General features: G+C 40.0%; 1 protein-coding gene across 1 annotated transcript in view; it reads right to left on the bottom strand.

The window, feature by feature from the left end:
• Positions 1 to 13,840, bottom strand: part of brinp1 (bone morphogenetic protein/retinoic acid inducible neural-specific 1) — a gene marked incomplete at both ends in the record, with an annotated part of 70,942 nt that overhangs the window by 34,679 nt on the left and 22,423 nt on the right. The window contains one exon of the mRNA XM_079289261.1: positions 6,870 to 7,039. Within this exon, the coding sequence (XP_079145387.1) occupies positions 6,870 to 7,039 (170 nt within the window). The remainder of the gene's footprint in view (positions 1 to 6,869; positions 7,040 to 13,840) is intronic.

Below are 13,840 nucleotides of genomic sequence, written 5' to 3' on the forward strand. Positions count from 1 at the left end.
CTGATTGTTATATATCCTGCTGGCTGCCCTGATGTTCACTTAATGTTCGGCTGCTTCATTCGTAGTCTGATCATGACACAGTTAATCAAATAATGCTTGCAAAATGTCACAAAGCATAAAGGATTTGATATTCCGCAGATACACAATTCATCTAAATCTTCATTTAACGGTGCAATGTGTATGATCTAACCACATGCTCCAAACAAATCGAGGGCAGTATTTCACCTCTACTACACACAATATAAATGTACACTCATCAGTTAAACAACGAGGCAAGAATACGCAAAATACGACAAAATACGATATTAGAGATGAATTATGACATGTTTCACTAGCTCTAAGCAGCTTATAATACATCATTAAAACTACTAATGACAAGATTTGTTTTAATCAATAAAAATACAATCTTTTATTTCCAAATCATTTGAATTGTTTGTTTTTATTATGAAAAAAACATTATACATTTCTATAGCAAAGTAAAAAGATACCATTTAGAATAGTTGATGGTATACACTGACGTCAGAGCAGTTAAAATGATTTTTGGGACAGTGGCAAAAAAAAAAAAAAAATTGTCTGGAGCCTCGTAGATCAGCTGCGACAACAAAGGGATTGTATCTGCTCATATGGATGATCATATCAAAGATCATCAAAAAGTATCGGCAGCAAAAAAACCGTGCTCAGGGATCTCTAAAAGTTATATTTGCTCCCTTTTTTCTTTTGAGAGTGCTCCCTGTGTAACAAGGGTTTAATCAACGAAGATTTCTGACCGCATTTGTTTGCTTGATATTCAATCAATCAATCAATCAATCAATCAATCAATCAATCAATCAATCAATCAAACTTTATTTCAGACTCAGGGTCCAGATAAGACAAATAGTTAAAGTCCCGTCTTCGTATTCTGTACCTTCTTGCACGACAAAACACATCACATCACACATCACATAATTTGGGGGGGGGGCTGATAATAATTTCATATTAAAGTTAAAATACAGTTAATATGAATAATATGAATTGTTCTTAATATATGATACAGGTTCTGGAATATATTCCCCGATGTTTGCCTCAGGCTGATAAGTACCCTTGCTGGAAATCTATCTTTGATGAAGAGAACATACATATTTCATTGTATTTAGTGTCAAGTAAAAAAAAAAAAATCTGATAATCAGCAATTTTATTCATTGCATCGGTAGGTTTGCAATATGTCATTTGCATACATTTGCTTATTAATTTCTGGGCATACATAAATAGTGAATAAAAGAAGTCTTGTCGCTCATTGACCCTTAGGGCATCAAGTAAAAGAATACTGGATTGTTTTAACATGCTTCTTCTTCAACCACTAGTCTTCTTTGTCACTATGATCATCATTGGTAGTACTACGACAGTAAACTTACTGAATGTAATGCTTCTAAATTCACAATGTTCATTCTTCAGAAGAACAAAAAGCTATTCCAAAATTCCAATGAAACATTGTTTTGTGTGTTAACTCTATGTATGCAAAAATGCTACAAGTCAAGTGAATAAGCAAAGCTGTTGCAGGTAAAAGAGCCAATGATGAGGCCGAAGTTACACTTGCCTCACAACATATTTCAGAGAACAAAGTAGAGCTGACTTTCAACATCTAAATGTATAAAACATTTCTGCCGTATTGACGCGTTATTCATTCAGATTGTAAGTTTGCGCTCCAAAGCAGGTCTCACAGTCTTACTGAATCAATATTGCAGGAGCAAAGCCCTTGTTCTCTGTGTTTATAGATCCATGCCTTCTGCTGGACTTTGCCTCCTCTGCACATTCTGATCACTGTCTGTCTGCTGGAGACGTGACTGCAGAACTGCAATTCATGCTGCCTTTATTCACAGTCGACCGATACGGGAATGCGAGTTCAGCCTTCGATTACTTTTTGGTGATCTATCTGACAATTGTTTGCACATGTTTAGAGAGCACTCAAAATGAAATCAAACTGAAGATATCTTTATCCACAAAACATGTTGCACATGATCTGCTGCTCCTTCTTTATTCCATCACCTCTCAGTTCATCTATATTTAATGTTATTTAATAAACTCTCATGCTGGTGCTTTCTGAAGACATGATGATTACACAGTATGTACATCAATACAGTGGCGCTAGTTTGAAGGTTGTGATATTTATGTCAAATGTGACACAATTATGTAATTATTAAATTATGTCAATTATGCACGTTGCATTAAAATCATCGTACCAGCCTTGCCAAAAAAACAGGCAACGCAAATTACAGTAGAGAGGATAGGGGGGAGTTTTCTTTGGAGAGAAGGTGCCCTGGACTCTAATCCTAGCGTATTACAAAACTGTCTGCTGCTTTTAAATGAGATGAGAAGAGTTAATGTGATTGGCCATTACTGAAGGTTGCGCCAACTCTATCATTGGATAATTTATTCCTGAACAATGTTTTGATCCCTATTTCACCCTTTCCTCTATTTTCCACATTCATATTCTGCCTGTAGTCACTAAAGTATGTTTGCACCCCTTATATACAAGGATATACAGCATCCTGGCGCTACAGTGACTCACTATCACCTCTCGATGTATGAGTGATATTAAAGGACAGGCCGGGTTGGGGCTAGCTGGTTAGCATTCTCAATTCAGTAGATATCTCTGCATTGCAATCAAGGTCGCATTGAAGAAGCATTGGCCCCGAGGCGATGCGTTGTTCAAGGCCCTACCCCCCTAAGCGCCATCACAACTCAACTATTGCCCCTGTCAACCTGCACAAACATCAGCCGCATATAACTTGAATCGAATACTGTGTCGACAATCCCTCATATGTTTGTGAGTGTAGTAAAGAAAGGCTGCAGACTCCTTTGACATGACGTCAACACTGTAAGCTCTTCACATTCTGTTGATAAAGTTCATTTTTTGAACGTTTTGAACTAAAAGTCAGACGATACACATTTCACATTTAAAAGCTTTAAAAAAAAAATAAAATAAAAAATGAAAACGGAGCAATTGCACGCACTGAACCTGGAGCTTTCAGGGACCTTGGGCCAGTTGGCCGCTATGCTTGGTCAGTAGTTGAGACTGAAAGTGTGCACCGTTAAGGACAGAAAATGTGGAAAAACCTGAATTCAATGTAAGAGACATCATCAACATGTATACCGGTATAATTACGTATCCTTAAATCACACTCGTTCCAAGGTATGTTAGGTGAAGTCAATTATATTTATAGCCGAACATCACATCCTCCCCTCTAACAGGGGAAACATTTGAAGAAACCAAACCCAACTGAGCTAAGTAATTATGTGTGCAACCATTTCTACTGCACACCTACTGTACGCCATATGTGTACACAGCCATGTTTGTTTTGCTTGATAGAGCAAGCCTGTTAAGTTGCTATTTCTTCCTGTTTGACTCATTGTGAGTTTCAAACAAGTCATTCCTAACTCTCAGAGGATGCTGTACCCGATAGGTGAAATCTTAGGTGAAATCTTGCGTGCCTGAATTCCCATCAACTAAATCCCAAATTGACTCAACCACCAATCCATTTCCAGCTCGTTTTCCACACTCAGACAAAGCCTCACCTCTTGACATCTGCTTCAGGTCCATCGGCCTTGATCAGCAGACATGCCGTCCACTCAGCTTTGTAGTAACTTTGTGTGTGTGTGTGTTGTATGGATACACTCTCCTCTCAACACATACCGCCTTCCTTTTCCTCAGAAACTGACTCAGCAACCACTGTCGGGTCTGCTTCATTTTGTCATGGTTGACTTCCTGGTACCTGGAGTCTCATCCGCCAGAGCCCCTTAATCCATTTGTCACTCACGACAACTAAAAGCTAGGACGGTGCTCCTCGAATGAAGAAAGGGAGGTGGCGCAGTGGTGGGTGTATTGGAGAGTTGGACTGGAGCTTTGAAAAGGATGAGAGACTGCAGGCCGCAGGGACTTTTCTTCTGCGAGCTTCTTAGCGCGCACGCGCATCAGAAAAATGGACTGGATCCGGTTCACAATCAATAACAATATTTAATGTACTACACAAAGTTCACTTACAAGCTGAATTAACTATCAATAGTAATGTTCTCGAGAGCAGAGACCACATGCACGTATCTCACTCACAGGTCTGAATTCAGGTGCTGAAAAACGGAAGTGGTCTGAGGAATGCTCTCCAAAACACTCTTTTATATGCCCCGACAGTTGGAAATGTCGGAAACAGTCATAAAACATCTGAATGACCCTCCGTGGCGATTAGTGATTGGCTCGATTTGAATACTGTCCCGTCCCATTATCGATCCTTTCGCGAAACATCCCTGTCTGACCCTCAGAACTATTCTTACAGTGTTTTAATACCTACAGTGACTATACGGCTATGATTTAATACATTCAATGAGTTAATATACTGTAACATATGATATCTTCTATAGGTAAGAATATTGTAAACATATTGTGACTAACATATATTATTGTGATACTTCTACTCACCACTAGAGGTGTTATTTAATCCTACTTATGCGTTTAATACTGAAATTCTCCACAATGCTAACAGTGTAAAACGTCTGAAAAATACCAACTTTCTTGTCCTGCACCATATCAATTATATAAAAATCCCAGGATTCAGATCAGATGTGTCAAATTACATCAACAGACATTTAACCATATGTCAAAATGTCATTGAGCCAAACTTTCCTTTGTTTCTTTCTTTTGGTCAAATTACTTTAAGAATACTGGACATCAATTAAGTGCTCCAGAGCCCAAATTGGAAAATCTCAATCTGAAGTAAGACTCAAGTAGTAAAAGTTCAAATGATCTTTCTTTTCTGCGATATTTACAGCACAGGAAGTGATGCACTGCTACTGCTATATTTGCAGAATGTAAGTCTTTACAATCCTGTGGCATTCCAATTTCTCTGTGGTGCCGCCTATTCCGCTCCTGCAATCTGCTTTCTGCTAAGAACTGTGTGATTGGAGACTATCACATGCTCACCAGAGCTTGAAATCAACACCAGCTAACTCACTTAAAATTTGAATATGGCAAGTAACACAATTCTAACTGCAGCATTGTTTGCTGGGCTTCTCTGACTCTGCTTCCATATCAACAAAAGGCTTCTCTGGTACTGAGGTTTCCACAGTGTGTTCTTTAATGCATTCTCGCCCACTGACTTGTTTAAAACTAGTTTTTACTGCACAACTGACTTGAGTTTTGTATTATAGGTGAAATGAATGAAGTGGTATGCTTTCAACTGTTTCATTGTAGCAGAAGTGCACACCAACATAATGTAGTCAGACAGGCAACTATTAAAAGAGAAGAATTGGAGAGAATGACATTTGCATAGGGATGTTCTTTTTGTCAATATACACCTCTATACGCATCATTTGTGTGTATTTGTGTTGCGATGTATTTGACATTTTTACTTATAAGTCAACATACGTGGGTGGAACAACAGCAGAAATAAACGGATACATTTCACAGTCAGTTATCAACGCTTGGCTCCTCTGGGTTATCCGGGTTCCTACAGCTATACTGCTGACTTGTTAATCAAGTTGACATCTTCACACAACAAAACATCCCAGACGCAGAGCTGCACCACCAAGGTTCACTCCAACTTTTATTTCACGGCGCATGTTTTGCCTTGAGAACGAGGTGCATATGAGCAAGGTCAAAGCAGACAGAGGATGTTGTCCTGGGCAGTATTATGTATTTGTCCTACAGGCACACACATGGAATTGTAATGCTTATCCCTGCCAGTTTGGTAAAGGAGTGATTCACTATCAGGAGCTACATGGGCCCTTGGTTGTTGTGGCCATGCTTTGCTTTGTGGCACTTTTCTTGCGATCATACTATCTCAAATGCTTTTATTTCAGCTAGCATTTGGCAAAATGTATGGTAGAGATGATAAAAAAGTAATTACCTCAGTGTCCCTGGGTGAATGAGCATGTGAATGACCACAACTGGCAAGCAACTGGCAAGCAGTCGCAGGCAGTAGACTCACACAGCTTCGCTATTTTTTCAAGTCGGCTGACAGCCAGAACAGAAGGAGGAGACTGTCTTCCGCAGAAAAAAACAACAACTGGAAGGGTTATTTGTATGCCAAAAGCGATGTGCCCTGTTGTCTATGTTCACGGTGTACTTATTTTCAGAAACTATTGGTCACATTGTTTTTTTGTTGAAAACCGGCGCTCGTATGACTCTGTCATGTGATGAATATGCACAAGGGAGGATGTGATTAGAATCACAGAGACACATCCTCCGGCCTGTGGAAGCATCGGTTTATTTTCATCACACCTACTCCTTTTTTTACGAGTACATCTGTGAAACATGTTAATTCTCTGAGTTTGTGTATTAAAACTAGCTTATCGGTATGATGCTACCCCACAACTTATGCTAATATCTGTTTTCTCTCATTAATAGAAGTGGATGTCGTACTGTACTGTAGCAAGATATCTTGAGGAGGAAGATTGGGCGTACAGAGTCACCAAAGCTTCTGAGACACAATGTGAGAGTGTTTTTTTCTTAACCATCACCATGCAGTTTGAGCTGCCTATAACCTTATCACAAAGGTGGCAGAGCAGAAAATGCAGTGTTTTTTGTAACACTCATTTTGAACACAGTTTGTTTTGTAGGGCACACACAAATACCGACTGTGCTGTTTTGTCTAACTAAGGTGAAATAGCAAAGAATACAGAAAAAACAATATTTATGAAAACAATATATCTTATTGTCCAAGAAAACGCATCATGCATTTCTATTTCTATTTTATTCATTGACTGAATACAATTTGTATTGTGAACACCCTGCATATGACGAGAAATATCATTTCTCAGGTAGTGCATCTGTGTTTCATCGTACAAAATGACTCGCTAAATATGTGATTGTACATACGTGTGCATGTTCAATACGCACTGACCTTGATGGCATTGGTGGAAATTTGGATCTCATGCAGCTTCCTCATCGTCCCGTCACGGTCAATGAAGTAGGACGAGGCCAGCTGATGAAGGGCTTCCACGTTCTGAGTAGCGTTGGCCAGCTTCCTGTCCAGCTTGTTTTTGGCCAGGTACATAGTCAGTGCCTCCTCTCCTACAGGTAGCACAAGGAAATGGAAATATATTTAGGATTACGCATACTTACAGCCTTGAAAGTGTTGGGGAAAAATATACCTTATACCATACATATCTACGAATTGTCCATTATCTCCGCAGCCAATGGAGGTCTCAACAGGATAAGTCAGAGGTCTAAATACCAAGGCAAGCAGTTTCAGCTTGAGAAACCAGATGCCCCAGTTTTCCAGGAACAGTGTCTGTATTCACTGCTTCATCCCCAGCTGGCACCATCCCCAGAAATGTCCCCAGATTTACCTCGATTGAGATAGCATTATTTCCAGGAGATGTCTAGTGATATAGAATTCTTACCTCAATACCACAGGAATGTTATCCCGTGGAGAACAAATATATATCATATCTGGTATCTTTTTTTTTTTTCAGCTACCCCAGGCAGGGAAACATCTAATTGAATATAAAAAGACAAATACAAAATAACATCGCCGATTACAGAGATTCAATTAGTGCAGAGACAATTAGTCAAATCTGAATGAGTACAGGAGGCCGGTGTGGAACCACTGTAGGAGGAGTGTACCTGTTTATTTGTCCTGTGGCATTTTGTGGCATGTTCCCTGATTACCACAGTCCAACTGTTTGTCTTCTGGATGATAAAACAAAAAAAATCACCCAGTCTGGTGATACTAACACTGCCTGGAGAGGTGTCAGAACACTTTTTTTCATTTCTATTTCCCACTTTTTTAAATACTGAATACTTCTATTTCTATTTTCTCCCACGATGCTTTTTAAACCACAGAAGAATACTCCACATAGCAAAGCTGTTGTTTCTTAAATCAACAACCATCTGTTTGGTGTCCTGCTGGCATAACTATCTGCCAGAATTCAGCCAACGAATAAGCCATTATTGTTGCTGTGGTTGTTGCTGTTGTTTCTGAGATATCTCTCTGTAGATTTGAGTGAAGTGAAATTCTTACTCATTTGCTGAAGTAAAGAGGTAGTGCTCCCACCTCTAGTGTGAAGCTATTTTAACAATCCCCATCCCCTGTCAAAAGGTCACAGCTACTGTGAATGCACACACAAAAAGATCAGCATGTCTCTAATCCCTCTCTCTACATTTATAAATTCAGGACTATGCCCAGCATTACCATTTGAGGGGTGAGAAATGAAAGCCCACAACACACTGTATTTGTGCACAGTGGATGCCAAGTTTGAATGTCCACAGGAAAGCAGTGTGGGGTGGATTGTATTAGAGTGAACCACTGACCTTTCTGTAAGCGTCTACCACGAAAGAACACTTGAGTCAGTGAAAGGGCCAAATATTTACAGAGCACCAAGACGATCCCTCTGATTTGCATGTCATGCGTGTGTTTGTTGACACGTTACAAAGGGTTGAGCTGCTCATTCTTTACACATCATATTTTTCGCATCACGCGTTCCAACAAGCGGAAACAGACGCATAAAAAGCAAACACGCAAACACCAATTTGCTCCCGCAAGCTCACACAAACATGCCTTTGAAGATCACTGTTCAAATGGCAAACCATACGCTTGGAACTCATTCAAGAGCGCGTCACATATGTTCAGGTTTCTAGTGATGTGAATGGTTATTTGGCCCCCAGCGTTGCATTGGAATCGGTCACTTAACGTGTGGTGACCGTGACTAGGGGTGGGTGGCAGTCAGGGCCAATGTCTCATGCCTGGTTAGAGTACAAGCACTGAGGGGACGAGCCCCCATTCACTGATGGTACCATGCTCTCTCCCCCTCGGGGGTTGGCATAGTTACTTACACACACTTGACTTACACTACTGCACAAGAATAACAGTCCTACATTAAGCCCTTGATCTCCCCCCCTTTTTTAAAACTCTCTATTGAGATTTAGTGTGGCATGAAGGAGGTCCTCTGTACATAAATACTAAGTGGTTATTGCTGCAGGACAGGCAAAATCATAACCTCCGTGGCTTTTAAAAAATCATCTGTGTGCACCTTTCTGTAAGTAAAACATTGTGTTTCATTATTACGGGGCGCCTTGCTGGCGCGCTGCCAGAATGAATCAGCTCACGCAGAGCTCCTGTGTTTTGAAGCTGAGTTGGACTGTTTCACCGAAAAGGAGGATGTGTGAGCAGGCATCTCCTACGCATGTACTTCTTATGTCGTTCCTTTTTTAGTGTGCGCGTGCAGGTGGATGTCAACGAGGGTTAGCGGTGCAAGTAGGGTTTTAAAGTAATGGAATGGCTGGGAGTGCTCAATTTGGTGTTAATGGTACGTGTGTGGGTCACTTTATGGACAATGTTAAACTATACTGTTTCATTCTGGGCAGGGGAAGACGCTAATTGATTTGCTGTTGTTGTTTTTTTCAAAATACCTTTATAAGCCATATAGATTCGTAGAATAAATACACAGAATGTGTTACAACATATCCTGCTTTAAATATTGTATGTTTTAGACATGACAAACATGTGTATTTCAGAACAGACCGAACAGAAAGCAGTAGAACCCAAGGAGGGCAATATATAGAAAACTATAAACTTAGTTTTCTTACCTTCATCGAGAACACATGTGATAAACATCACAGGTGAATAACCACTGATTGTTGTAATAATATATCCTTGGAGGTGGATATACTTTCTAAAATAAATATAATAACTGCAAACACAGCATTCAAATACGTATAGAAGGAGTTATTTCGACCAATTTTCTACTCAACTATAATAAGATTGTGCCCCGCTTCATGCAACAGACATTCTAAAAGTTTCGTGGCAAAGAGGTATCGTCGACAGCTTACACAGGGCAGTCTTCCACCACAACCCAGGTCACAGCCAGAGTTCTGCATGAACCCTACAGCCTCAGGCTTCACTGACCACAAGTCATTTCAATGAACTACTTCTTCCACTTCAGTGCTGAACGCATACGACTGTTTCAGGGAAAAGGTCTCCCATCCAGTCACAGAAAATGTGTATTCACTACAGAGAGGGAGGGCAAATCAGTCCTCACAGCGAAGACACAGTCCCTCCAGCATGTGAAGTCTCAATCTACCGGTAACCGGTCAGTCGTGGCTCTTTCTACCAAGTCTGTCTGCACCGAAAGGCGCTAAATTCTGAATTCAGAGCATATCTAGTGCCTCCAGAGGGCTCTCAACACGGAGACGGCTGGGCTGAGGACAGCAGCTAACAAAGCTCACAGTGCAAATAAAAGGCAACTGTGCTGACAGAGCTAATAGTGTCAAGCAGAGGGGGAACCGGAGGGTGGGCGCTATGCAGTTGATTGGGACAGCGGACAACGGTATCAGCTGTAACTGCCGTATATATAAGACAAAGGCCTTTTTAAAATTGTAGTTGTAGTGGATGCAATAGCTTATTTTTCTTCCTACTTTCATGAACATTTGCATCTCCTCTCTCTCGCTCTCTCTCTCTCGCTCAACCCAAATGCTCCGGCCCCTCTGTACACATATCAACATGATTCACAGTGAAACAGCAGCAGTCTCACTCCAAGTGTAACATTGAAAAAATCCCAAACATATGAAGGAGAGGGGATGACAGATGTGGTGAAATAAGTCTCTCGCTGCTTTTGCAAAAAATGCAAATCTGTCCTTCACACTTTTTTTCCTACGCGGTACCTTCCTCCAGTATTTATAGACGGTACAGCTTCAAGTATTCCACGCACAGCGTGAACCCAGGCTGCAGTGAGTTCCTATGTTGCACATCCCTTATTGCCCAAAGACACCACATATGCCAGAGACTTGACGATGAGGTAGTTAAAATGTTCAGACGGCAGAAAGGCAGCAGGCGATTTATAATTATTTCCTCAAACATCTTCAGCAGACGCTGTCAGTCAGTAATGTCAAGTGAAAGTAACGGAAAAATCTTCCTCTCCTAATGCTTGTTAGCGTACGCTTTTCTTGACATTACAACAGTATTATTTTTCCACACAATTACCAACACCGAGAGATAGTTTTTACAAATTTAAGTTCATTTTGTTTTTGTGATTTTAATTGTAAATAAACCAGATATGATATACAAACCTTTATATTCAGTAAAGAGTGTCACCATAAATCCAGACATAAACATATTGTCAGGTATTGTTTTGTTCTCTGAGTGTGATGGTGCCCAGAGCTTCCAAGCACCACATGAAGCATTGTTTTTGACTTGAAAAGAAGCCAACGGATATTAAAATACAAACAAAAAGAGTCATTGAAAAAGGTCACACTCTACTTCTCAAGTCCCAAAGTAACACTGCACTAAAATTAGGGCTTTAGTTTTAAAAATGGAATCAGGGATGGGGTTACATAATCGGCGGAAAGGATTAAACGAGAGTGTCCTCACCCACACACCACAGCACCGGCCAGCTGTTTAAACAGTGTTAGTCAATGGCAATTGCGGAGGAAGTGGGAGGTTTTACTGTCGCACCAAGTCTTATGGAAAAGGAAGAGGCCAGTGGTTGGGACATAAAAAGCATGACATCAACACAGTACACTGTGGTCCATTTCGTTGTGTGTTACCACCACCTGATGTTGGTCAAAGGAACAACAAAACCTGCAGCAGGACTGTGTACTCGTGTCCCCTGTGTGATCTCGGGTGTGTTTGTGTGTCCTTTTGTATGTGCACAATGCAAAGAAATGAGGAACCCACTCTCAAAAATTGCTCCGTAGCACTACTACAGGTCGAACACTCCACACAATACCTTTACTGTCAGATCCTAAAGATTGGAATAAGACTCTTTTGAAAGAGTTGTACGGGTCGTTTTGGAACGCCCTGACAACTGAATTGTTTTGTTATTCATGTATGTGGACTTGTTGGAATGAACTATGCTTGTGACGCCATGTATTTGTCACTTCAATATCAATCAGTTATCCACAGCAAACTATCCAAGTTATATATGGCAGTATAAAATACAATAAAGAAACACAAACAAAAAAAAGTAGACAAAAAGGTGGCTTATATCTTGATATGATGCTTCCCAAATATATCCATAAATATTCTCATTTTTCAAAGCTTATTAGCTGTGTGTCGGTAGTATTTCACAGGTATAAATGCACCTCCACAATAATGCACATTAGCTGCCTTGCAAAAACATTCGGCGAAAAAACAACGACAAAAAAAACAACATTTCTGAAGAACCATTTCCACTCAGTTCAGAGGAGGAAACCTTTAATGGGCCTCTTCACACTTGACCACTCAACTTTGTGTTGGCTGTGAAAGGGAGCGTTCAATTCTTTCCTCTCAAGTGTATAATGGATCTGGAGCCTGCAACATATAGGTCACTAAAGAGAGAATTAGCCTCTTCTTCTTCCTTTATCACTCGACGGGTGTGCACATTTATTGCTTCATATAACTGTGTTCTTTAATGGGCAATCCCAAGATTGAGATAAGAGTGTACTGACCCATAACTTGAAACAAGATGGCCTCAAGGTTACCGATAATATGGTGATAACTCAGAGGCAGAGAAGAGGAGGCACAGTTTAAAAATGAATGAAAGGCAAGGAACGTACAGAAAAAGAGGACGAATATAAGGTGGTGCAATATGATGAGATCGGGGAGGATGCTGCGGTTGAAAACGATCCTGGGATTATTCATGTGGCTCACTTGCCCAATTTTAGCCACTTGGTGCATCTGTGGCAGTGGCATCCTCCCTCGCTTAGACACACTTAATTACTTTTTACCTTCATATAATGTTTCAGACCAATATTGTATTTCCAATTTCCAAAATGAGTGTCTCGGTATGAATCCCCTTACGGAGTAGGGTGTACAATATTGAAACTCTAACCCTTCACACCTGATATTCCTCTGCACCGTTTAGCTAAATTATTAACGCCTCGTTTGACATTAAGTACACCGCAAGATTATACAATAAAAGAAGTCTCCTACTGGATTTATTTTCTCTGCCAACAGCTTTGGCATCAACGGTTCTGGGTATCTAGGTATTCTAGGTTATCATAGAATCATTTGTTCTGTAATTATGAATAAAGAGATATTCATAATTCAAAAAGGTCTGCAAAATTGGACATAGTCTCGACACATTATTAACCCTAAATGATCTTTCTTGCTAAGTGTTGGAACACATATATCCCAATTAAATGTTGTTTGCGTGTGTTAAGTTCCAATTATGCCGTATACAGTTTTATAGTATAGGAGAAGAAAAACATGACAAAAGTATTATGAATATTTCTCAAAGGTATTTGATTGTGAGACTACAATGTGATTTAACAACTTTCCTACGACACAACTGGACTGACTGTATATAACTGTATGCATGAAACATATCCATAGTTTGACTAAAAGAGGAAATGATCGTATTAATTATGTCTTTGAAATGCAATTGGCAAAGTAATCACAGTTAGTTGCCTTCATGTGTCCCTCAGAGCTTGAGATAAGATAAGAGATTCGAGGGAGAAGCCATTTATTTTTAGACTTCGACAGCAGGGGTGCTTCACTTTTATTTTGGAAAGCACATCCAAAATACTGAAATCCTCCATGAGAGGCCTTTATTCCTCTTTCCACTGTGGGTTTTTGTAATTAGTAATATAATTTGACTCTAAAAATACATTTCCCAACAATTGCAGGGTTTTTGGTGGTGGTGGTTTATTAATTCCCCAAAAAATAAAACGAGTTACCGCATTGTGGTCGTATGCCTCTACCAACCACTCAAGTTGTAGTTTCAATCCATGTCTGTCACTTCAGCGTTTCACCCAATTACACATTTGTGTGAAATTGTCATGAACTTCTACAGTTATGTGTTCAGGGAGGTACACAGTGACCATTGAACACCCAATTCTAATCAGTTCAACAATGAGTCCAAACGGATATTAGTGCCAAATTTGTATATCTTA

The sequence above is a fragment of the Melanostigma gelatinosum genome (assembly GCF_949748355.1).
Source record: "Melanostigma gelatinosum genome assembly, chromosome: 18".
NCBI lineage: Eukaryota > Metazoa > Chordata > Actinopteri > Perciformes > Zoarcidae > Melanostigma > Melanostigma gelatinosum.